Source organism: Penicillium odoratum (assembly GCF_028828045.1).
Source record: "Penicillium odoratum strain IBT 22623 chromosome Unknown utg000002l_segment0_segment0, whole genome shotgun sequence".
In the NCBI taxonomy this organism is placed as follows: domain Eukaryota; kingdom Fungi; phylum Ascomycota; class Eurotiomycetes; order Eurotiales; family Aspergillaceae; genus Penicillium; species Penicillium odoratum.
This window is the reverse complement of record NW_026643144.1, coordinates 1,537,257-1,559,664: the sequence shown is the minus strand read 5'-3', so window position 1 is coordinate 1,559,664 and position 22,408 is coordinate 1,537,257. Positions and strand designations below refer to the sequence as shown.

Genomic DNA, 22,408 nt, shown 5'->3' with positions numbered 1-22,408 from the left:
GGGAAGGTTTTTTGATTACACTATTATTTTGTTTGTGGCGCGATCTGCTCTTCAAAAGGATTATGATAAGGACCAGGTTTTATCGTGTAGTAAGATTTATGTATCGGAATGGAGGCAACCATGAGGCGAACCAAGCACCTCTCTACCTAACTTAACCAACGAGAGAACTTGTGGAGATAAACTTCCATGTCATGTCCTCTTGTCTTCCTTGTTTTATTTTTTCCCTTTCTTTTTACTCTTACTTCGATCTACTTTTACGACTCTTGTTCCTTCTCTACTCTATACTCTATATAGATCTGCTGTCATAGATTTTGTCTTACCTAAACTTACCCGCACCCGCACTCGGGAACTCTTTCCCCCTCTCTCCGATCCCCCGAAATAAACCCCTCCTCCGCAACTTTGGCGATGCTATCGGCCTCTCGCCCTCAATCATCTACTCCCAATCGCCTCGATATGAGAGGTCGTACGCCACTGCAAGTGCCCTCTGGGCTTCAAAATGGTCATACCCGCAATCCCTCAAGTCTCGACATGGCTCGCAGTCCACCCAACCCGAGTAATAAGAGTATGCACCTCTCCTTTAGCTTCCATGGCGTCGGTTTCTGTGTCTCGTATGTAAGCTAATTTTGGGTCTCCGATCGTCCCGCAGATACCAAGCATGTCCCCTGCAAATTCTTCCGTCAAGGTGCTTGTCAGGCAGGCCCCGCTTGTCCATTCCTGCACTCAACCGACTCGGCGATCGATTATGCTCCCTGCAAATACTTTTCCAAGGTAAGGCACAATTCGGCATTCCTGTCCAATGTATCAATCGTCATCGTACGAACCCCCACACTAGCCGGGCGCTGACAGGTTCCCTCTTTTCCTTGCCAGGGAAATTGCAAGTTCGGCGCAAAGTGTGCACTAGCTCACATTCTTCCGGATGGACGGAGGGTGAATCGGCCAACTGGAGGCGGCGGTGGAGGGGGTGGAGGTGCTGGTATGGGAATTGGGGGTAGCCACCTCAACTTGGGTGGCCGGGTCAACCCGCAGGCGTATGTGAACCAGGACTCGGCCTTGACAAACTCGGTCCTTTCGCAGCAACGTATGAACGACCATGAAACGCGATATGCCCCACAGCCAGAGGACTTCCCCACTGTGCATGGGCAGCAAGTACCGCCGTATGATTCGATTCCAACAATCGACGCAGGGTTGGCCTCCGATGCCGGCTCGAAGTATGGCTCTCCTGCCGAAGACGTGCGCTTCCCCATGTCACCCAATCATCACCACCTGACTGCTCTTGATGCAGCGCTTCCTGCCTCGTTCGATAGCCAAGGTATCTCTCATGTGGCCCGATATGGCCCAGTGGCTGCTTCAATGCCCTCGAAGTTTGGTCTGGAATTATCGTCTCCGCCTGCGCAGAGGCCTGGGCCCTCGGATGCTTTCCGAAACCTGCGTGACATTGGCTTCAGCTCTGACCGTCGCAGGCCATTCTCCAATATTGGGTCTTCGCCTCCGGCGCCTGAGGACACCGTGGGGCCTCGATTCCTACACTCCTCCCGTCCTGTCAAGCCACGCATGCTGTCTGCGAGTGTCCCTCGGCCTACTGCGCTCGATGATTGGGATGAAAACTTTCCCATGGAAGAAGACTACCTACCAATGAACCTACACGATGATGTGCTTACACCACAGGAAAAGCTGCGCCGGCTGTCCCGGACCGACCATGATATCAGCGGGCTCGGCATGAGCAGCAGCTTTTCCAAGAATGGATCGCCTCTCGCGTCAAGCCCGTCCCGGTTTGGTGCATTGTTTGCTAAGCAGCGCCAAAGGAAGGATGATGACGGTGTTGCGTCCTCCTTCTCTCACATCGGCTCTCCCCTCCGTGAGTCCGCGTTGAACCCTATGGCTAGCCCCAGCCTAGGCCCAATCGGGAGCCGAGCCTCTCACGATGGCTCGCCATTCGTCTCTAGCCCGGGAAGACAATCGTCCATGTCCATGATTTCCGAGCAGCTCAGCGGCATGTCCCTTTACCCGGGATCTGCTCGCCACTCCTCTGTGGCCCCAGGCCGCCTCGACCGCACGATTTCCTCTGGCACCACTAGCAAGATTGAAGAGGAAGAGGAACAAAATGACCTTGTCTTCTCCATGGAGGAGGAGGAGGGCAACAAGCGTAACAGCTCCTCCTGGAACTCCGACGAAACCAAAGAGAGCTCTACTGACGCCTAATTATACTTTTACTACTCTCACGACGACACGGACCAAACGGCGTCTAAGCTTTTCATATTGGACATGCTCATATCAAAAAAGAGGTCATTGGAGTCTTACTTGGGCACACAGCAGCATCACGAAGCGCCAGAAAACAATCAAGATCGAAGAAACAGAAGAAACTCTCAAAAGTGTATTCCTTCTCTTTCTCAAAGCCCGCCCCCCCCCCCTACCTCCCCTTCCTCCCTTCCACAGGTTAATCTGTCCTCCGTTGGCATCGTGATTCGGTGACATACAAAGACTCCCCAACCGAATCCCATAGATTGACTTGCCTTGTTTTTTGTTCATGTTATACCTGAATGTGTGTTTCTCTTTTCGATTTTCATATGGTTTCAGATGGTTCGAGTATTTGTTCTACACTTTTTGTTCCTGGATCATTTAGACCCATCGCATGACTTCTTCTCCGAGACTGGACTCTTGCCCCTGGCCATCTCCTGTATTAATCTCTTTGTCTTCTGTGTGATCTTATGGGGTCTGGGGGATATCGAGGCTTTTTGGTCTAGTGTCCCATTGATTTTTGGTACTTGATTCATGAGTCAATGACCTTTGGTCTCTGGTGTTTTTCGTCTTGGCTGCGCTTCTATATTTCACTACCTTCCCTTCCCCTGACCGTGTAATGTACAAATGGAAGATGTGCAAATAAATTCCAAGGCAGAAATTCTTTACACGTTTCATAATTGATACAGTAGATTCCGTTCTTGCTTGAATTATCTATCCATTCTAGGCGATATTAGATACATTTCAAGGTTTCACTCCTTCGATCTAATCATACATCTTGGAAACGCCCCTTGTCCTGCCCGAACCCAGAAATATATGACGCCGCCACCCAAGTCGAAAGGAATAGTGATACGGATGTGTAATCAGAACATCACTGGAACTGAAAATGAAAATGAAATTGATCCCTCGTATGCTCGTATTTTCCTCCCCTTGATTTCGCAGATTGGCATGTTACCCATATAACATGACGCTGCCATTGGGATTCACTGTTCAGTTCTTCCTGGACTGTTGCTGGATGTGGCTTGTCTTTTGACGAGCCAAACGATCAGCTAGAATTCTAATTTCGCGAGATTTCAAGTCTGCAGCACGGGCGTTGTCGGCTTGATCTTGATAAAGTAGCTTGTATAGCTCCTCCGTGCCGGCGACGACTTGTTTCATCATGCATCCAATGGCCCTCGGGCCCAGTGCCTCGAGCCGGACTGTAATGTCAGTCTCTTCATTGGCACGCTGTCGCTTTTCATCATCCACTCGTTGTTTCTCTTCTTCCTCTCGCTTGCGCTTCCTTTCTGCGACGTGCTTCTGACGCTCCTCTTTGGTAGCAAGATATTTGAGAGAGTGTGTCAACTCCGGCTGAGCTGGTGTGATGATATCTAGAGGAGGGGCCGTGAAGAATAAGACATGGCCTCTCTCGTCGCAATGAAATTGCTGTCGAATGTCGGCGGGAATGGCTGCGTTGGCCGCATCCCCAAGGTGGAAGACTTCCACTGCACGGGGAGCATTGGGATTGTACACAGGTGCCGCGGCATGAGCACGGTTGGTGGAGTAGGGGGCCGCATATGGCGTTGGCTGTGCTGCCGAATATTGATGCGCTGCCGGTGATGCTTGATAAACGCCAGTTGGCGTTTGAGGCACGAAGCTACTCGGGCGACGTTGGCTGGAACCTTGGTACATCTGCGGGTTCATTGGAGGCTGGAATGTCGCTTGGGGAATAGGTGCTGGTGACGTCTGAGCTACAGCAGGTGTCGGTATAGGTGTCTGAAGTGGAGCCGCGATATGGCTCGAGCCCATGGTAGCACCTAAGAGGGGCTGGCTCATAGATTGACCGGGGGTGACAGATGCCATGGCGGATGGAGGTAGAGTAGGTGGTGGAGATGGGGTTGGCTCTGGTGGTGGAGATTCCTAATGACTTTAGTCAGATTTTGTCAAATAGGCCTGTACAAAAAGCAAAGGCACAAGTAGACCTACATTCTCGTCACGAGGGCGACGGTGAACAGCACCAACGACAGGCGGCGCATTGTCTGCTCCCCAGGTTGGTCGGGGAAGATCATCCGTTTCTTTGGCATCCTCCTTCAGCAAATGCTTAATTGGACTGGGGATCTTCTTGATCTTCCGAGGCAAATCAAAGAGGTCCATTTCGTAGTCCTTCTCGCGCACCTCATCTGGCAGGCAGCTCGCCCATGTCTTGATCTTGTTGAGCTTGTGCTTCTCTTCGTTGTATCGAGCTTCGCAAACATAGATCTCCTTGTCGGGTGCCAAGTCCCGTGGGCGTCCCCGGCTATAACGAGTGAAGAACATGACAAAACAACGGTCAACGATTTCATCGACGCGATGATCTCGGTATTGACCGGTCTTCACCACCTCGTTGGGATAAAAATGTTTCTCAAAGTGGTGAACTGTTTGTTCAGGGCGATAATACCAGCATGCATTGATCCATTGTTCATTCTCGGAATCTTGCCATGTCCGATAGATCTGCGCCACAATGGGCTTCGTCACATCATTAGGGTTTTGAATGTGAACCCAGTCTCCAACCTTCCACAGCTCGCCTCGATGTAGAATACCATTTGGCAACGGGAATCTACCGTCTTCCATCAAGTATTCGCTGTCGGGTTTCTTCTTCTCCTGCTCAGCCAATTTCCGGGCATCCACTTGCAAATCAGCAGCGTCTCGGTAAATTTGACTTTCCGATTGGTTGTAGGCCTTAGCGTTATCGAACATGAGGTCGAGATCCCGCATGAAATGGTCGACGGAGTTGTACTTCTTGCGCTTGGCCTTGCGCTTGATGATGTCGATGGCAATCGGTTCCTTAATCTCCATGTAGTAATCCGGATAAGCAGCCTTATCTGGAAGACGCTCGAAGTGAGCGATTTTCAAATGGCCACCGGGTCCCTTGAACTTCCGGATTCCCTTAAGAATGGTTTTAATGCGAGTTTCCATCGGAGTATCCACGCGAGGAGGCCGACCTCGTTTTTTGCGAAGATCCGGCTCCTGTTTCTGCGATTCCTTCGTGCCACGCTTGAAGCCAGGTTTTGGGCCAGGTTTCTTTCGGCGGCGTCCCTCGTCTTCAGAATCTTCTTCGTCATCTTCATCTTCCTCCTCTTCTTCCTCGTCGTCATCGGGCAAAGGATCCGCCTCAGGAATCTCTCCTAGGTCAGGATATTTGGCTTCCTCGGGAGTGATTATGCCGTTGGTAACAAGCTTCTTGAATTGATCGTGGAAAACCTCCTGCGCGCGAGAACGGGTCAGCCACGGGCACACGATATATTCGGACAACCTCGGAGAGGTTAGTTTTTGTTGCTACAATCCGTACCTTTATCACGAGAGCATCTTCATAGGCTTGCGACTTGGGTCTGTTGTAAGTTTGCGCGTTGTGGGAAATCTAAAGGTTGGTAAAGGAGTCAGCACTGTCGATTAAAAGAAGAGCTTGAATCACTTACCAAGGCGCAATCGCGCACAAAATCAGAGAACTGCTTGTATTCACGCTTGTTGATTCTCTGCTTCAGAATACTAAGAGCTACCGGCTCCTTAATAATATCCTGGTAGTCTGGGACAAGGCGCTTGTTGACACTGCGGTGGAAAAGTCGTGATGGATCGTGACCACTACAAGGCAATCAGTCTCTCAGCTTCTTTTTGTCCTTTCATGCGACCGAATTACTTACTCTGGCTCACGAAAATCATATATCGCCATTGTAACATCCATCATAGCCTTCCATTTGTCATCGGTGATAACGCCATCCTCTTCGATAGATGTAACAAGCTCCTCCGTCCGAGGCTGAGGATGTGAATCCTCTTGTTCTACTTGATCCATGATGTACCACCAGAGTGACACGTGGGGGATCAAGAAGCGGAATCGTGACAGAGCTGGTTTCGTCGTAAAGGGAGAGAGAAGCACTCAAGGATGGTTTAAGTTACGCTCTGCTGAGTCATCTGTTATCGTTACAATTTAGATACACGTAATTTATTATATATGCCTATTTATCCAGGCTACAAACCAGAAATCACGGGATTTCAACCTTCCCACTGTAGCGTCACCGGCATTTAATTTAGTCTAAGGGATTCTATAAGATTCCCTAGGCTTCAGTATGTATAAATGATTGAATATGAGAATTTGGTGGGCCTGGAAATGATGTAACGGCCATACACGGAGTGGGGGTGCAGTCAAGATCGCCGCATACAAAAAATCAAAGACAAAAACCTTGTACTTGCTAGAGAAATAAGATTCATAAGACAATAAATAATTATTGGACAGATTCATCATTAGATTCATTTGAGTCTGCATTTATGTACTTATATATATATATATATATATGAAGATGCGCCAACAATCCTCAACAGCTTCCCAAGCTCTCTACCTTTTACCTTTTACCCCACATGGATCCTGGACCCAAAAAAAAACCATCGTCATCGTCCCCCTCACTGGATCAATGCGGGACCCATCCCTGGTCTCCGAACTTCATATCCATAATTTTTTTTTATAACTATCTTCGCGCTCTTGTGTCTTTCATTACACGATGCGAATGCGTGTACGAGGGCCCTCGGGTCAGTCAGCAGTGTCTCTAGATGAGTCTGCCACCGTTCACGACCTTCGGACGCAAATTGCAGAAAGCACTGGTCTGGTCTCCTTCGAGGTGAAATATGGATACCCAAATCTCAAACCCCTGGACCTCGATCAGTTTCAATCTGATCAAAAGATAACCGATCTTGGGGTCAATCTGAATGGAGAACAACTGATTGTCGCACACCGAGAGGAAGCTGCCCGACCCAGTGATCCACCATCCCTAAAGCAACCCAGTCCTGCCATCCCACACTCATCGCAACGACTTTCATCGTCACAATATCCGCGGTCAACTGCCGATGACCCTCCTGAGATTGCTTCCCCCGAACATGCTGGTACATTTGTGCTCCGAGTCATGCCCGATGATAACTCGTGTCTCTTCCGAGCAGTAGGCGCGGCGGTCATGGGTGACATGGATACAATGGTCGAACTACGATCGATCATCGCGGGAGCTATTCAATCAAATCCCTCAGAGTACTCGGCAGCAATCTTAGGCAAGAAGCCGGATGAATATTGTCAGTGGATCCAGAATGATGACTCGTGGGGTGGCGCCATCGAGCTCAAGATCTTGAGCGAATATTTCAATATCGAAATCTGTTCCATCGACGTGAAAACTCTGCATATATTTCAATTCAACGAAGGTGCTCCGACTCGTTGCATCGTGGTCTACTCGGGGATTCACTACGACGTTCTAGCACTCTCTCCCTCTGACCCACCATATACTCGTGCCAATCCATTTGCACACGGCGACACCAAAATCTTTGAATCTATCGACCCAGTCGTGTTGGAGAAGGCGAAAGAGTTGTGCCGCGTTTTACAAAGCAAGCATTACTACACCGATACCGCTGGGTTCTCTGTCCGTTGTAACACGTGCGGGGGCACCTTCACCGGGGAGAAGGGAGCGACTAAGCATGCCTCAGAGACTGGACACTATGACTTTGGGGAGGCTAATTAGGCAGCTTCTGAACATGGATAGCGTGTACCCTCTGAAGGCACTAGAATATATGGTGCTTTCGGCGGAGTGTTAATGGAGATACATAGAAATTGGGTTCAACGCTCGTGATTATAGGGGGCAAAGCATTCAAATTAAAATGTATCACGTAGCAACATCGAACTCCATAATATATCGTACAGATCTTAATTCATAGCATGGCGACTTCATCGGCTTCTTCATCTCCTGCCTCATCATCTTCGGCTGACTCTGCACTCTCTTCGGGGTTGCCTCCCCACTCCACATCATGGTGCACCGGGTTTGTAAAAAAGTCGTGTTGCAAAGCTTCCTCGGCACTGAGCCGCTTCGTTTGATCCAGCTCCATCAAGCCCGCAAGAAGACTGGTTGCTTGTTGTTCACTTTCAGTCAAATCCTCCACGCAGCTCGACCACTTCACCAGTTTCTCCCAGCTATAGCCCTTTTCGCCGATGGTAGGAACATTGGTTTCGAAGATCTGCCCGTGCATGGCTGCCGCAGTCTTCATTCGCCGGGTGCCAAAGATACTTGACATTTCAATCATGGCATCAATATCATCTGCAGAATTGAAGAAGGGGAACCGACGGCCCAGCAAGGTTAAGAGAATGACACCGACGGACCACATATCAATCTTCGTTGTCTGTGATGTACACTTGAATAACACTTCTGGCGCGCGGAACCCTCGAGTTCCAGCCCGATTAGCTCGCCTTGATGACCGAGAGTCATTCTTGGGGTAACCTGTCGACAGCCCCCCTGATGGTGGATTCTTAGAATAATAGCTGGAAAGTATCCGACTTCGGCGAACATATGACTGATGGGTGCAGAGACAGGCACCGGTGAATTCGGAACCTTGTCGCTGTGTGAAATTAAAGAGAACGGGTCAGCGTCAAGCACGTTATATACTCACACAGCTAAGTCGAAACCAACCTCGGCAAGACCAAAGTCGACTAGCACACCTTCTTTCAGATCCGGATTGTAGAGAAAATTGCTGCCAAATGTTATCTCAGCGTGCAGTCCAAAACCCCTAGGCAGTATAAGGGGTACGTACGTTGGTTTGATGTCGCGATGGAGAATGTCATGTTCATGGACCGATTTTAATGCAGTTAGGAGGGATCGTAGATAATGTCGCATATCTGCGACCATAAATGTACGGTATTGAATTCGAAAGTCGGTATGAGGGAAATATGGTAGGACGGCCACAACTTGATCTTGGAATCGGAATGCCGTGATCAGAGGGCACACGGATCGACAGCCACGGAGATCATGGAGAAGTTCCAGCTCGTTCTGGATTCGAATTGGGCTGCTAGTGACGTAGATCTTCTTCAACGCCACATATCGGACTTTCTTGTGTCTGGTATTCTCGCCTTCAACTCGACGTCGTTTGGAGGGAGGACTGGCCCAGGATTCTTGTTCTTGTGCTTCCCCGAAGATATCCCAGTCGTTATGATAGTGGTCATAGAGTAAATCTTCCGCTTTGTAAACCGTCGAAAAGGTTCCTGTTTGGTTCTCGGTCAAACTCAAGTTGGTGTATAGAGCAGGTGAGATCCATCACATACCTTCTCCAATTCGATTGACTAGTCGAAATCGGTCCGAGATACCAGGGAATGTATCCTCCAGCTTGGTCATGTCCTCTCGAACTGACTCATCTACCTCCTCTTCTTCCTCTTCGTAGTCGCTCACTCCCTGTGGCATTTCGCTGTGGGTTTCCTTCTCGTTACTTTCTTCGGACGCGTTTTTATGCGTTGCGGGCTGAAGTCCCCGAAAATAACTGCTCCGCTGGAGTTCAAAGACTCCCGTATGGGCAGCTCGAAGAGCCGACATGACACAGGACTCAGATTAAATGAAGAGAATAGAATAGGAATCAGAGAAATTTGAAAGCCGCCTGAGAATCCTCAATCTTGTTGTTGGGCAAATTGCGCGGGGATGGAAGAGAGAAGGGTTCAAGCGCAGAGCGCATTACATGCGTATCATTTGTTTTTCTCCGAAAACCATAGAAATACAGGTAATATTACGGGCGGTGAGCAGTTGGTGTGGTGCCGCGCGACCAAAAGAGTAAAAGCCAAACACGGATATCGTCAACAGTGTTTGTTTCCCCTCCTCTGCCACCCTTTGGAACGATAACCAACCCACCACCTCCCCCCCCCTCCGTGGTTAACTACAACGCCATGGAGGACAGAATACAGTTCGATATTAATGAATCACTCAAATATTATTTGAGTGATCCTTCTTCACTTCCGACCCCGGAGGCGGACCCGGAGCTCCTCGACAGCGAATCTGACCCGGATCAGTTGTCGCTTGCGCTAATTGACAATGTTCTAAACCCAATTGTGGATGCCGTGGCGGAGAATCCAGAGGCGCTAATAAGATCTTCGGTCTTTGATTCCCTACAATATCTATTAAAGTGCGCCCCGGTCCCTTCCCAATTACCCAATGGAGGCTTTCGCCCACCAGGAATCGACTCTGAACTTTTGAACCCTTACAGATATACCTCCTTCGTCCCTGTGAAATCACTCAGCAAACTCCTCGACTTGATTGTATCCGGACTATCTGTCGAGGCAGATATTATCCATGGCGACTTGGAATCTGACGAGCAGGATGCCATCCAACAACACAAACAACTCCTGGAAATGTACGGATTCCTGCTCCAGTGGGCTCTATCTGCGGTAGAGGTCAAAGCGGCCGAGAAACCTGCAGAGTCCGCCCCTGCGCGGAGAGGAGGTCCCAAATCTAAGAAATCCGCCAAGGATGGCCACTGGGATTGGACTCCACAGATCCAGATCTCCATGGAGACTATGTGCAAGGTGATGAAACTCAAACTAGGCCGCATATTTCTGACCACCTCGGATCGCGACACTTTCATTAATTTGTTCACCCGCACTATTTATCTGATCCTGGAGAGCGAACAGAGAGTGAAAAGCATGGTTATCCGAATGCATGCCTTTAAGGTGCTATGCATTGCGGTAAAGCACCATGGCCATGCATTTGGTATGCGTCTGCGGGCGGACAGCTACTTTAGTTGCTAGAGCTAATTCATACAACAGGCGCGCAAACATCGATCGTGCAGAGCTTGACATACTTTGAGCATCTGTCGGAACCCATGGCCGAATTTCTCCATATTCTTGCGGAACAATACGACTACCCTCAACTCTCAGATGAGATTCTGAAGTAATAATTTGAACCGAGTGGCCAAAAGAAATCTTTTGCTAATAGGAATCAGGGAACTTGGAAATAAGGAATTCAATTCAAACGACACCCGGGGGCCAAAGTCTGTCTCTGCATTTATCATCAAGCTGTCCGATCTTGCCCCAAGATTGATCATTAAGCAGATGACTCTATTGGCCAAGCAGCTCGATAGCGAGGTATCCGAATCCCTAAAACTTTTGAATATGCCCTGAACTAACCCTTTATAAAGGCATACGCACTACGATGTGCAGTCATCGAGGTCTGTGGCAACCTCATCTCCGATTTGAGCCGACAAGAAGAACCCAGCGAAAACTACAAGACGCAGATCAACGCCTTTTTTGACGTATTGGAAGAGAGATTTCTGGACATCAACCCCTACTGCCGCTGCAGAGCTATTCAGGTCTTCATGCGAATCTGTGATTTGGAGCAGAAATTCCCCAAAAGACGTCAACGTGCAGCTGAGCTGGCCGCGAGAAGCCTGGAGGATAAGAGTAGCAATGTGCGACGGAATGCGATCAAGCTGCTGTCTAAGCTGGTCGCCACACACCCCTTTAGTGTGATGCATGGCGGTCAACTTTCGCACAAGGAGTGGACTGAGCGCTTGGATGGGGTTGATGCGGAGCTGAATGCTCTGCGCCCCCCAGAGACACCAGGCTTCGATGCGGACGCTACTCAGGGCGTCGATCCTGAGCTGTTAGATGAGGCAACTCAGATGCCGGACGACTCGCCTTCGAAGGCGCCTAGGATGACAGAAGAGGAGAAGGAAGTTGCTGTACAAAAAGCAGCGGAACAGGCGGCGACTTCCGAATTGCTGACTCGGTTACAGTTAACAAGAAAGTACTACAATGAAGCTTTGCGTTTCGTTGAGGTTCTCCATTCGGGATCCACCGTGGTTTCTCAGCTGCTCTCATCTCGGAACAAGAGTGAGGTAATCGAGGCTATGGATTTCTTCGTGGTTCTAGACGCCTACAAGGTTGAGACGGCTCGAAGTGGTATCCGCCGTATGCTCCGTCTGATCTGGACTAAAGGCAACAGCGATGAGGGCAAAGGTGTTCAGACTCATCTGATCGACTGCTACAAGGGACTCTTCTTTGATGCACCCGACTCTTTCAGTCCGAACGATGCCGCCAACTACATCGCTCGCAATATGATCAGTTTGACCTTCGGGTCAACGCCAGCCGAACTCACTTGTCTCGAGCAACTGCTTAGCACCATGATGAAAGCGGGACATGTCTCGGAAACAGTCATCGCTAAGCTCTGGCAAGTGTACAGTGTTCAGAAAAAAGAGATCTCGAAAACTCAGCGCCGTGGTTCGATTATCGTTCTTGGAATGCTCGCGTTGGCCGACCCAGAAGTTGTCGTCAAGGAGATTGAGGCTATGCTGCGCATTGGTCTCGGTGGTCTGGGGCGTTCCGACCTTGTGCTTGCAAAATATACGTGCATTGCTCTCCGGCGCATGGTGCCTGGGCGGCAGGCCAAATCTAAGGAAATTGGTATTCCCAAGCTTGCCAACGATCATTCGGTTTTGACCAAGCTTGCTGCTATGCTCGAAATCGTCTCTAATAGCAAAGAGTGGTATGGTGTTGCGGAACAAGCCATCAGCGCCATCTACACTCTGTCTAAGCACCCGGACGTTCTTTGCTCCGACATTCTTCGCAGAAAGACTCGATTTGTGTTTCAGCCTTACATCCAACGTCCCTCTTCCTCGCATGATACTGCTGATGGGGAGGACCAACGCCCTGGCACTGCATCTAGTAATGAACAAGGCTCAAAACCCAGGCCTTCGTCAGCAGCTCTCTCACAACTGCTATATGTAGTCGGACATATTGCGATCAAACAGATTGTACATCTGGAGCTGTGTGAGCTTGACTTCAAGCGACGAAAGGCTGAACAAGAGAAGAATAAAACGGCGGATGCTACCGCTCAAAAGACTGCCGAAAACGCGGATGAAGACGAACTCGACTTGATCGGAGGTACCACCGAGGACGATTTCCAAGACGCCATGGCTCATATTCGCGAGCGTGAGCTCCTCTATGGCGAGAACTCACTTCTTGCGAAGTTTGGTCCAATGGTTGCGGAGATTTGCGCCAACAACAACACCTACCCAGATCGTGATCTACAGGCATCGGCAACATTGTGTTTGGCCAAGTTGATGTGTGTTTCTGCTGAGTATTGTGAGAAGAATCTTCCACTCCTGATCACAATCATGGAACGATCCGAGGATCCGATCGTGCGCAGCAACGCTGTTATCGCACTAGGCGATATGGCCGTCTGCTTTAATCATCTCATTGACGAGAATACGGATTTCCTTTACCGTCGTCTCAATGATGATGAGGCATCCGTCAAGCGCACTTGCCTCATGACCCTAACATTCCTCATTTTGGCCGGCCAGGTCAAGGTCAAGGGTCAACTTGGTGAGATGGCCAAGTGCTTGGAAGATGATGACAAGAAGATCGCCGATCTGGCCCGTATGTTCTTTACAGAGTTGGCTACCAAGGACAATGCTGTTTACAACCACTTTGTGGACATGTTCAGTCTGTTGAGTGCAGAGCGGAATCTGGAAGAGGTATCCCTTCGACGTATTGTTAAGTTCCTAATCGGTTTCGTGGAGAAGGTAAGTTTCAATCTTTCAAGTTTTTTCTTTTGTAAGTTGTTGAATACTGATGCTGCATACGCAGGAGAAACATGCTCGTCAGCTGGCGGACAAGCTGGCCGCCCGACTACCTCGTTGCGAGACTGAGCGGCAATGGAACGATGTCGCCTACGCCTTGTCTCTGCTCCCACACAAGAATGAAGATATCGCCAAGACCGTGACTGCTGGCTTCACGAAGGTCGTCAGTGCCTCAGCCTAGTATGAGCGGTCTTGAATTGTTTTCATGCATTGACGTTTTGACGACTGTAACTATTGTTTCGGTGTTGGGGGTGTTAAGTGGTCACTGGATTGGTTCGGGCTGATTCATGGATGTTTTGAATGTTGAATACGTTTTTTTTCTTCCACATTTTCTTCCGTGTAGTTATGATACGATATATGATATACGGAGTGATAGACAAGTAAGAACTACAGTAAACCAATCGTTGAGAACGAATTTATCTTCATTCTGAGCACGCAAGGGAGTGAGATTGCTGCTCCCTCGACAAAGCACAAGTTCTTATTCGCCCGCAAGTGACTATACATAAGAACAGGAAAGGGGAAAAGACAAGAAACGAGCCCCTATTGCAACAATGAAAAAAGGCAAAATTCTAAATTATGTGAGAAAAGGCAGGCCAAATGGAACAGGGAAATATACGCCAAAGTGGAAATGGTCGCGCATGCCAGATACGCCACGAATTCTGTATCATTCAAGAACACAGAGTAGACCCTTGGTATCCTTGATATCCTTGGGATCAACCAAAAGAAGCTAAGCACCTTGTATTGTACTTTCCTCCAAGGCGTATTTCCCATCCCGAATACCCTGCAAAACCTTCTGACCCTCATCAGTCAGTTCAGGCTTTCCCAGCGGAGTGACTGCACCGGTGAAGAAGCGCGGACTCCATTCGACATTTTGCTCCTTACGCTCGGCCGCTCGTTGGCGCTGGCGTTCCTCGATTTCCTGCTTGAGCTTGGTCGCCTGGGTAAACTGTTTACCGACGATGGCATCCGTGACCTCGCCCCAGAATTTCAAGGATTCATTGGACAACTGCTGTTCGTCGGGCGGAAGGTTCTTCGAAACTGGATAGAGAGGCTCAATGTCGATAAGCAGAATGGGCTCTTTGGAGCCCACCGGAGTGTAATATATCTTGCCGTGCCAGGATCCGCTGATTCGCGCGATCGTATCACTCTCCGGTACATCCTTCAACCTTGTGATGGTATCCTTATCGGGGTTGTAACGGAAAACCACGCCCTCCATCCGATTCTGGGTGCGGCCAAGCCATCCTTCCTCCAGGTATTGCAATATAGCCTTCATGCCTGTTTTGGGACAAGTGATGTAGCAAGCGTCCGACACTGTGATTGCCAGAGCACCTCGCAGCAACCCTCCCAGGTGTGCATGAGGATGCGTTAACTGATACTCCTCGTTGTCCCTCTTCTCAAGATTGACAAAAATTCCCAGATTGTGTTGCCCGGGGCTCACTCGGATACTCGTGCCGGTGAACTTGGCGCTGAGCTGGTCAAATCCTCGCGCGGAGACACCCCGCTCAGGGCAGTCGATGTAGAATGCTGAGACGGGTGGGTGGTGGGAAGTCTGTTCGGTCAAATAGCACACCTTGACCTTTTCATTGCCATCCTTGACGATAGTGCCATTAGCACTTGCATCGACCCCGGGAAGGTTGGTTTCCAAGGGGGCGATATCTTGCACATCCCAGCTGCACTAGGTTGCCATACCCGTCAACGTCCATCATTCACTGTCACCGTAGCCACTCTGAGGGGGGATCTGCTCCATTCCACTTACTCGAAAGAATTCGCCCAAGGTCGAGTTATACGGCTTGCATGGTTTGCCCTTGATGTATTTCTGTTTGGAATAGTTCAGCACCCCTCACGCCACTGGTAGACCGCAAGTCAATAAATACCAGATCTTTCGTAAACCAGAACTTCAACACCTCCAGCATGCGACCTAATTCATCATCTGACGTGCCAATACTGTAGCTCTAGAGTCAGCACATGAGCGACTGGTATCGATGGGCCACGGGTGCTGACCTGGCAAAGGTCTCCGGTCGGTCCAAGTAGTTCCAATATTCTGAGTTCCACGTCAGTTCCTCACATACGTCACACACATGTTTCCCAACCTGCGAACCTACCCAGATTCGGTCGCGGCTCCAGTAGCTGAGCTGGCAAGGAAAAACGAACCGAAGCGATGTCTGTCACACCCACGAACCTGGATGACCGTTGTATTAGTAGGGTTTCTGGTATGATCATGCTTTTTTGGGTATCCTGTCTGTTTTGAAATCTCGGGAATTAACATACTTGCGCAAGATGGAGAGAAAGGTTTTCAGCTTGGAAGAATCATCGGGGGCCTTCTCTGGCACGGCAGCAGACATGATGCGGAGTGGTGGTCTTCCAAAAGCTGCTGGAGAAGAATGCGATGCGCAGATTTTGTAACAGTATAAGTTCAAAGGCAGCAATCAAAGGAGTAAGTATAGGGGAGATTCAAGTGACAGTATTGGGGGGGAAAGGCAGTGACGTGCCCAGGTGGAAATCACTTATTTTTTGCCTTTTTGCCCCGGTGAAAGTGGGGCTTAATAACACCATTCCAGGGAAAGGGGTTATCTATACATACTGTAGGTGAGGGAACTGTAGGTGAGGGAGTAACAAAACCCTATCTGAAAAAGACCTATAATACTTGTACTAGTAGGTAGTATGAGTGATATATTTTATAAGCAAGTTCAATATTGTATATATATAGTTGTCTCTCTCTCGAAAGTAAGGTATATTCTTCTCAACTGAAACATAAACATTTGAATGAGGGGAAATTACTGAGAGCTATGAACAACTAACTAGAAGTAGTTAACTTAAGTAGTTGTACTCTGTATTGTAATCTTTCTGTATTTTATTATTTTAAGGTGTGGAAAAGGGTACCAGATGTGGGCCAATCAATACGCCACGAGGGTCTGGATCCAGTTCTTCATTTGCTTCACAATAATTCTGCCAACTTTTGCTTGCGTGCAAGAAAACGCAACCACGTTCGCACTGCTGGTCCATAGTCATATCGTCGTCCCGTCGCATGGTCCTCGTCAGCCCGTTGGGACTGTTGCTCCTCTCGAATCCGGGCTCGTAGCTCGCACTGTGCCTCCCGAAGTCGTTGCAGTTCCGGGGCTAATTCTGGGTACGCGACCTCGGAAACCACGGCCGCATCAATGTTTGCGCGGCTCAAACCATAAGTAGGATCAGGACCAAGTACCGTTTCTTGGAGCTCGAATAATGTCGCGTCGGAAAGTAATGGGGTTGCGGAGGACGTCAGTCGTGCATTCAACATCTCCAAACTTCGTACGTTGACTGCAAGTTGCTGGACTAGGTCAGGCAGGGGATCCCGAACCACCCCCAAAATAGAGAATTCAATCTGGTCTTCTTCGTATGCCGCCATTCGGTCAACGATGTTGGGTCGGGCCAGCTCCAACCAGTCATCCTCGGAGCATTCACCTAGGACAAGTCAATATCAAAGGTATTTGGAGGGAGAATCAGATGCACACGGACCCAGAGATTGTGGTTGCCGTTCAAGTCCGTCGAATTTCCACACTTGACCCATGACCGGCATGAATGCAATGAAATGGAAAGTAGCATCGGAGTCGGTGTTATCTTGCCCCCTATACCGTTTCTTGGCAGTGGCCTCAGATTTCAGCTGTAGATCGGCATTCAATATGTCCATTTTACTAAAAGCAATCAGCCTCAACCTTTTTATGACAGGGGTAAAAAGCATACCGGGCAAAGGAATTATGTACTCTCTTCACAAATTCAAAGTTATTGATAGCATCGCCTCGCAGAGCGGGAGTAAAGGTCTTGGTGAATTCCTTGAAATGCTGGAGGTTTTCCCCGAGATCAATATCTGGGATATTGTTGACGATATTTAGCAGGGCCACGCTGGCGCAAGCATTACTTGCTGTCTGATAAGGGTTCAGTACTGATGTCTATATCTTCCTCTTTCACTTCAAATTTTCTTAACTCACCTGGTTTGCAAACCAGAGCCCATCGGGGCAGCTAGGTTCCTGCTGGTCCGTATCATCTTCTCGCCAGCGGAACAGGAAGATCAAACCGTAAATCGGGTTACTATCCCAAGGTTAGTGAAATGTTCAAAGTCAAAATTAGATACAGAATATACACTTCCACCCAGGCTCATACTTTAGAAATGCCATCATCTCCTCGTCGAGAGACACAACCTCTTGAATCTTGACCCCCTTCACCCCGAAATCTCGGAGCATCACATTGAATAATGCCTAGATATCTGCATTAGTTCCAAGGATCAGAATATATCAAAGTAAGATAACTCACAGGCTCTGATTCAATCTCGCAAAATCCGTTCCATCTCTCTTTCTGTGGCTGAGTAGCTGGCTGGCAGATCTCATCACTGTGGTCCTCCGAAAGATCGGTCAGACGTCGTCTTTTGGTGCGTGGAGCCATGTTGCTTGTTTAAAATTGCTTTCAACCTGATATTATAGAAAAGAAGCTGCTTCTTCTTCAGCTTTGGGGGGAATTGAGATTGTTGTTAAGGTGAATTAAAATAGAGTAAGAATAATGTACAATGTTTGTACGTAGTATGGCATGTCTGATGTGGTGGACCGAGCTTTGACGCGCTTCCTGCGTCTCGGCAACTTCATGCTTTTTTGCTTTCTTTCTCTTCCCAAACTCAAAACTTCCTCGCGATCCTCAACAGTGAATTGGATCGCTTGTTACTTATCACAGCTTCGAGGGAACCCGATCCGCAGACTTCTCTCTCTCTCGCTCTCTCTCAACCTCTAACTTTCTATTGTGGGAGCCCCACCGAAGACTCTGGCGACCACAGCATGCCATGAACGGTACTCCCCTCCTTCCGTCTGCCTTTCCTCAGACGCCCAAGACAATTCCAGGGACAGCGAGAAGAAAGCTTTTCGAAACCCCCAGGTCTGGATCCCGCGATGTACGAGAAAGAAAACAGCGTCCCAAATCCCCGGCGAAAACACCCAAGGTGCCCCAGAACACCAACACGCCTCTCGTTTCTGTTAACTTGATTGATGCGCCCTCACAACGACTCTATGTGGTGGCTTTCTACCTGGCCCTCAATGCGTGGCGCATATACGAATCTTGGACAGCCTCTGACGAGCTCGACTCGACTTGGTTGTTTCTAAAATTCGTGTCGGTGGACGGTGTCTTTTTGTTCGGTCTGCAGGCGCTGCGCATACCATGGTTGGAGTGGGCATTCCCGACCACACTGGCGCTATTATTGTTGCATGTGGTCGGCAACGCTTTCCTCATGTTTCGAATTCCCGTCGGTTTCCGTATCCTCTAGTGACGTGACAATTTTTGTTTTGCTAACAGCATTAGATCCCTCTGAGCGCCTGGCTTGCTGGGTTGGTGAAGGTTGCTTATGATCGTGAGCTGTCTATCTCAGAGCGCAAAGTCAAACCGGGAGACATCATTCACAATGCCTCGTTGATTTTGGGAAAACAAATCGTGCATATTCTTCCGGAAGGGTAAGTTCATTAGTCCACCCGAAGGTGCGGAATCCATCTTGGCTTTTCTTTTCTAACTTGGAGATTCTAGCTCTGCCGTTCTCAACCCCGAGCGAGAGGCGCTCTGTCTTGACTCTCAGAGAAACATCGTGAACCTTCCCATCCGCGTGAACCAGACCGATCCTATTCTAATTGAAGTGTTGCGCCTGGACCTGAATACGGGCGAAAACGAAACATTGACCATTCCGTCCAAACAGTTAAAACAACTCAAGAAACAAGCGGACAAGAGACATGCGACCTTGAGTCCTGTTCCTTACCGAGATCTTCATTTTCCTGTGAAGAAGACGGGTATCTATCGTCTCCAACGTGTGGTGGATGAATCTCAGCTCGACGTGCGCACGCGCACGTCTGATGCTCTGGTGGTGACATGCCCACGGGCGCTGATAAAAAACTCGCATATCAATAAATGTAAAGGAGAACTGTCGAACCTGGTTCTTGAGGTCGAGGGCACACCCCCATTGAAGATTAAGTATAGTCGGCAGGTAAACCACCATGATCGTGGTTTTTCGTTCCAAAATATCCAACCTGATAACCTGCGTTCACCTCTCCTGAGTCAAAAGCCAGGCGGTGCTCTCTTCAGCATCAACCAGCCTGACATCTCATGGGCACAAAGCCAAAAAATTGACGTCCCGTTGAATGAATCCTTAAATGTTGGTGGAGAATGGCTCTACGCCATCGAAGAAGTCCACGATGCTTGCGGCAATGTTGCCAACTACTCCACCATTTTCGAGGATGCAGAGCGGCCGTCGACCAAGTCATTATCACAGTGGCACCAATTCTCAGTTCATGAAAGCCCGCGCATATCCTTATCTGGATGCAACGATCAACACCCGCTGGAGGTCGCCCGGGGAGATAGTGTTGATCTTCCCATCAACTTCCAGGCGGTCGGAACGGGATACGCCGATGATGGTCCCTTCTCGGTGGTCTACACGTACAACGATGGCTCAGATGCACAGAAGGGTACGGGTTCTAAAGAGACCACTCTCATCTTGAGATCAGTGGATCAGAAATCGCCCATCAAAGAACCGGGCTGGTACTCTTTGGCATCTGTTTCGAGCCAGTTTTGCCCAGGTGATATCTTAGAACCCGCATCTTGCTACCTGCACAACCCACCCGAGCCGGAAGTGTCTATTAAGGCTGAGAAGATATTTGATCGGTGTGCCAACAATGCAGTTGGTTTGCTTGTCGATCTGGACCTGACAGGGTCTCCGCCATTCCATCTCCGGTATAGCATCGAGAACTCCAAAGGAACTATCACGAAGACGCAAAAGATCGATGGACCACGAACACAATTAGACTTTACACCGTCGGAGGCTGGATTTTACCGCTACCGCTTTCTTGATATCGAGGACTCCGTATACTCTCCACGATCCTTGAAGGACAAAGTGGCTCCACTGGAACAGGATGTTAAGCCACCAGCTTCCGCTCACTTCATTGGACCCAGGACGGTGCGCAAAGCCTGCTTTGGGGAGTCTATCTCGGTCGACTTGGCTTTTCTGGGAGAGGCTCCGTGGACCTTGCAATACGAACTCCTTCACAATGGAAAAAGAACCAAGCATGTCCTCCAATCGGATTCCGAAATGGCGACTATCACTACGGACAAATTGGTCAGCGGGGGCGAGTATACCCTCGCGCTCACCAGTATCAAAGATAAGTCTAATTGCAAACGGACACTAAAAGAAACGGTGAAGATCGATGCGCGGCCAAAGCCACCTCACGTTTCCTTTGGTCAGATCGACAAGAAGAGGAGTCTATCTGCCTTGCAAGGCTCAAAGATCGAGATTCCGTTGAGGCTTAGTGGCGAGAAACCATGGACAGTGAAATACAAGAACGTGGATGCCAACAAGTCACCTCTTCAGAAAACATTCTATGATGAGAACAGTCTTCTGATTGTGGATCAAGCAGGCCTTTACGAGCTTCTTGAGGTGTCTGACAACTCATGCCCAGGGTCTGTGGACCAAGTTGCAAAAGAGTTTGAGGTTTCTTGGATCCCTCGCCCCCAAGTCACAGCCGTGGACGGGTCACCCGTCGGGTCAACTGGCAATTATGTGAAGCCAGAAGTCTGTCAGGGTGACGACGACAGCCTTGAACTCCGTCTGTCTGGCAATCCTCCGTTTGCTCTTCAGTATGAGCAACGGCGGAAGACAGACCGTGGTACCTCTTCCGTTCGCACCAAAAATTTGCGGACTGCGCTTAACGTGCTGTCAACCGAGATGGACACCTCTGAGCCTGGTCACTACACTTACAGATTCACTAACGTTGGTGATAATCTCTACGACCATGACCCAAAAAGCAGTGCTTTGGTTGTGACGCAGAGGGTCAACTCACTTCCAACTGCTCGCTTTGATTCTCCCGGTCACATCTACGGCTTTTGCAAAGAGGATGCCAGTGGCGAGGAAACCATTCCGATCACTCTGGAAGGTGTTCCCCCTTTCTCCTTGGAAATCAGTATCAAGCATCACTCGAATGCTAAACCGGAGATTGTTTCCATCCCTAAGATCAACTCGAACCACCACAACTTGCCTATTCCTCGGCGTCATCTGGACCTCGGTCAACATGTGGTCAGCATCCACAAGGTGCGTGACTCCCGTGGCTGCCAGAGAGCTACCGAATACGATTCTTCCTCGGTCCGGGTGTCTGTCTCCGACGTCCCCACTATCATTCCTCTTGAATCCAAGGTCGACTATTGCGTGGGTGAACGATTGTCATTCTCTCTTTCGGGACATGCTCCGTTTGAGGTTTTCTACACATTTGATGGAGCTCAACGAAAGGCCACGTCGCAGAACACGAATTTCCGTCGCATTGCCGAGCGTCCTGGAGAATTCACCATCACGGCTGTCGGTGACGGGGCCAGTGGGAAATGCAAGGCACACAAGGATATCACTAAGGTCATCCACGAGATGCCTAGCGTGCGGATTAGCAATGGCCAAGTATCTGTGGTCGATATCCACGAAGGTGGGGAAGCTGAACTTCACTTTGACTTTTGGGGCACACCGCCGTTTGAGTTCACGTAAGTTGCGAGTCCTGTTCCTCGTTCCTTTTTTATCACTGATACTGATTTTTTTTTTCACAGATACATCCGAAGCTCCAATGCCCGCAAGGGCAAGAAGTCCGAGGTGCTCGATATCAAGCATGACATCTCTTACGAGCATCGTAAGACCGTCACTACCTCTGACGAAGGTACCTACGAAGTTGTGGCTATCAAGGATAAGTTCTGTTCTTTCTCTTCGCAGGTGCCGACGGGCAAGTCGGGCCGGGGTTCTTCATGATTGTACAATGATTTGAATTTTGTGGTT

General features: G+C 49.3%; 8 protein-coding genes across 8 annotated transcripts; 4 read left to right on the top strand and 4 right to left on the bottom strand.

Moving 5' to 3' along the window:
- Nucleotides 1-405: 405 nt before the first annotated feature.
- Nucleotides 406-2,199, top strand: N7520_002592 (putative spindle poison sensitivity protein Scp3; the record flags this gene model as incomplete). The annotated part of the gene is made up of 3 exons (XM_057136527.1): nt 406-562; nt 647-768; nt 868-2,199. 3 exons carry the CDS (start codon nt 406-408, stop codon nt 2,197-2,199), a joined length of 1,611 nt encoding a protein of 536 aa, XP_056999213.1.
- A 1,026-nt stretch (nt 2,200-3,225) lies between these two features.
- N7520_002591 (putative RSC complex subunit (RSC1)) lies at nt 3,226-6,040 on the bottom strand (the record flags this gene model as incomplete). Its single annotated transcript, XM_057136526.1, has 5 exons — nt 3,226-4,134; nt 4,201-5,457; nt 5,543-5,611; nt 5,670-5,832; nt 5,892-6,040. The coding sequence occupies 5 exons, from the start codon at nt 6,038-6,040 to the stop codon at nt 3,226-3,228; spliced, it is 2,547 nt and encodes an 848-aa protein (XP_056999212.1).
- Nucleotides 6,041-6,743: 703 nt separating this feature from the next.
- Nucleotides 6,744-7,742, top strand: N7520_002590 (ubiquitin-specific protease OTU1; the record flags this gene model as incomplete). Its single annotated transcript, XM_057136525.1, has 1 exon — nt 6,744-7,742. The coding sequence occupies one exon, from the start codon at nt 6,744-6,746 to the stop codon at nt 7,740-7,742; it is 999 nt and encodes a 332-aa protein (XP_056999211.1).
- Nucleotides 7,743-7,929: 187 nt separating this feature from the next.
- On the bottom strand, nt 7,930-9,575 carry N7520_002589 (serine/threonine protein kinase CDC7; the record flags this gene model as incomplete). The annotated part of the gene is made up of 4 exons (XM_057136524.1): nt 7,930-8,610; nt 8,682-8,778; nt 8,803-9,250; nt 9,311-9,575. The coding sequence occupies 4 exons, from the start codon at nt 9,573-9,575 to the stop codon at nt 7,930-7,932; spliced, it is 1,491 nt and encodes a 496-aa protein (XP_056999210.1).
- Nucleotides 9,576-9,919: 344 nt separating this feature from the next.
- Nucleotides 9,920-13,789, top strand: N7520_002588 (condensin subunit YCS4; the record flags this gene model as incomplete). Its single annotated transcript, XM_057136523.1, has 5 exons — nt 9,920-10,739; nt 10,796-10,919; nt 10,972-11,113; nt 11,167-13,551; nt 13,616-13,789. The coding sequence occupies 5 exons, from the start codon at nt 9,920-9,922 to the stop codon at nt 13,787-13,789; spliced, it is 3,645 nt and encodes a 1,214-aa protein (XP_056999209.1).
- Nucleotides 13,790-14,335: 546 nt separating this feature from the next.
- N7520_002587 (putative oxysterol binding protein (Orp8)) lies at nt 14,336-15,950 on the bottom strand (the record flags this gene model as incomplete). The annotated part of the gene is made up of 6 exons (XM_057136522.1): nt 14,336-15,283; nt 15,365-15,424; nt 15,483-15,552; nt 15,610-15,649; nt 15,711-15,787; nt 15,877-15,950. 6 exons carry the CDS (start codon nt 15,948-15,950, stop codon nt 14,336-14,338), a joined length of 1,269 nt encoding a protein of 422 aa, XP_056999208.1.
- Nucleotides 15,951-16,543: 593 nt separating this feature from the next.
- N7520_002586 (ubiquitin C-terminal hydrolase 37) lies at nt 16,544-18,024 on the bottom strand (the record flags this gene model as incomplete). The annotated part of the gene is made up of 6 exons (XM_057136521.1): nt 16,544-17,049; nt 17,104-17,279; nt 17,329-17,510; nt 17,574-17,673; nt 17,746-17,840; nt 17,896-18,024. 6 exons carry the CDS (start codon nt 18,022-18,024, stop codon nt 16,544-16,546), a joined length of 1,188 nt encoding a protein of 395 aa, XP_056999207.1.
- Nucleotides 18,025-18,412: 388 nt separating this feature from the next.
- Nucleotides 18,413-22,381, top strand: N7520_002585 (uncharacterized protein; the record flags this gene model as incomplete). The annotated part of the gene is made up of 4 exons (XM_057136520.1): nt 18,413-18,868; nt 18,925-19,073; nt 19,144-22,122; nt 22,186-22,381. The coding sequence occupies 4 exons, from the start codon at nt 18,413-18,415 to the stop codon at nt 22,379-22,381; spliced, it is 3,780 nt and encodes a 1,259-aa protein (XP_056999206.1).
- Between the last annotated feature and the right edge of the window lie 27 nt (nt 22,382-22,408).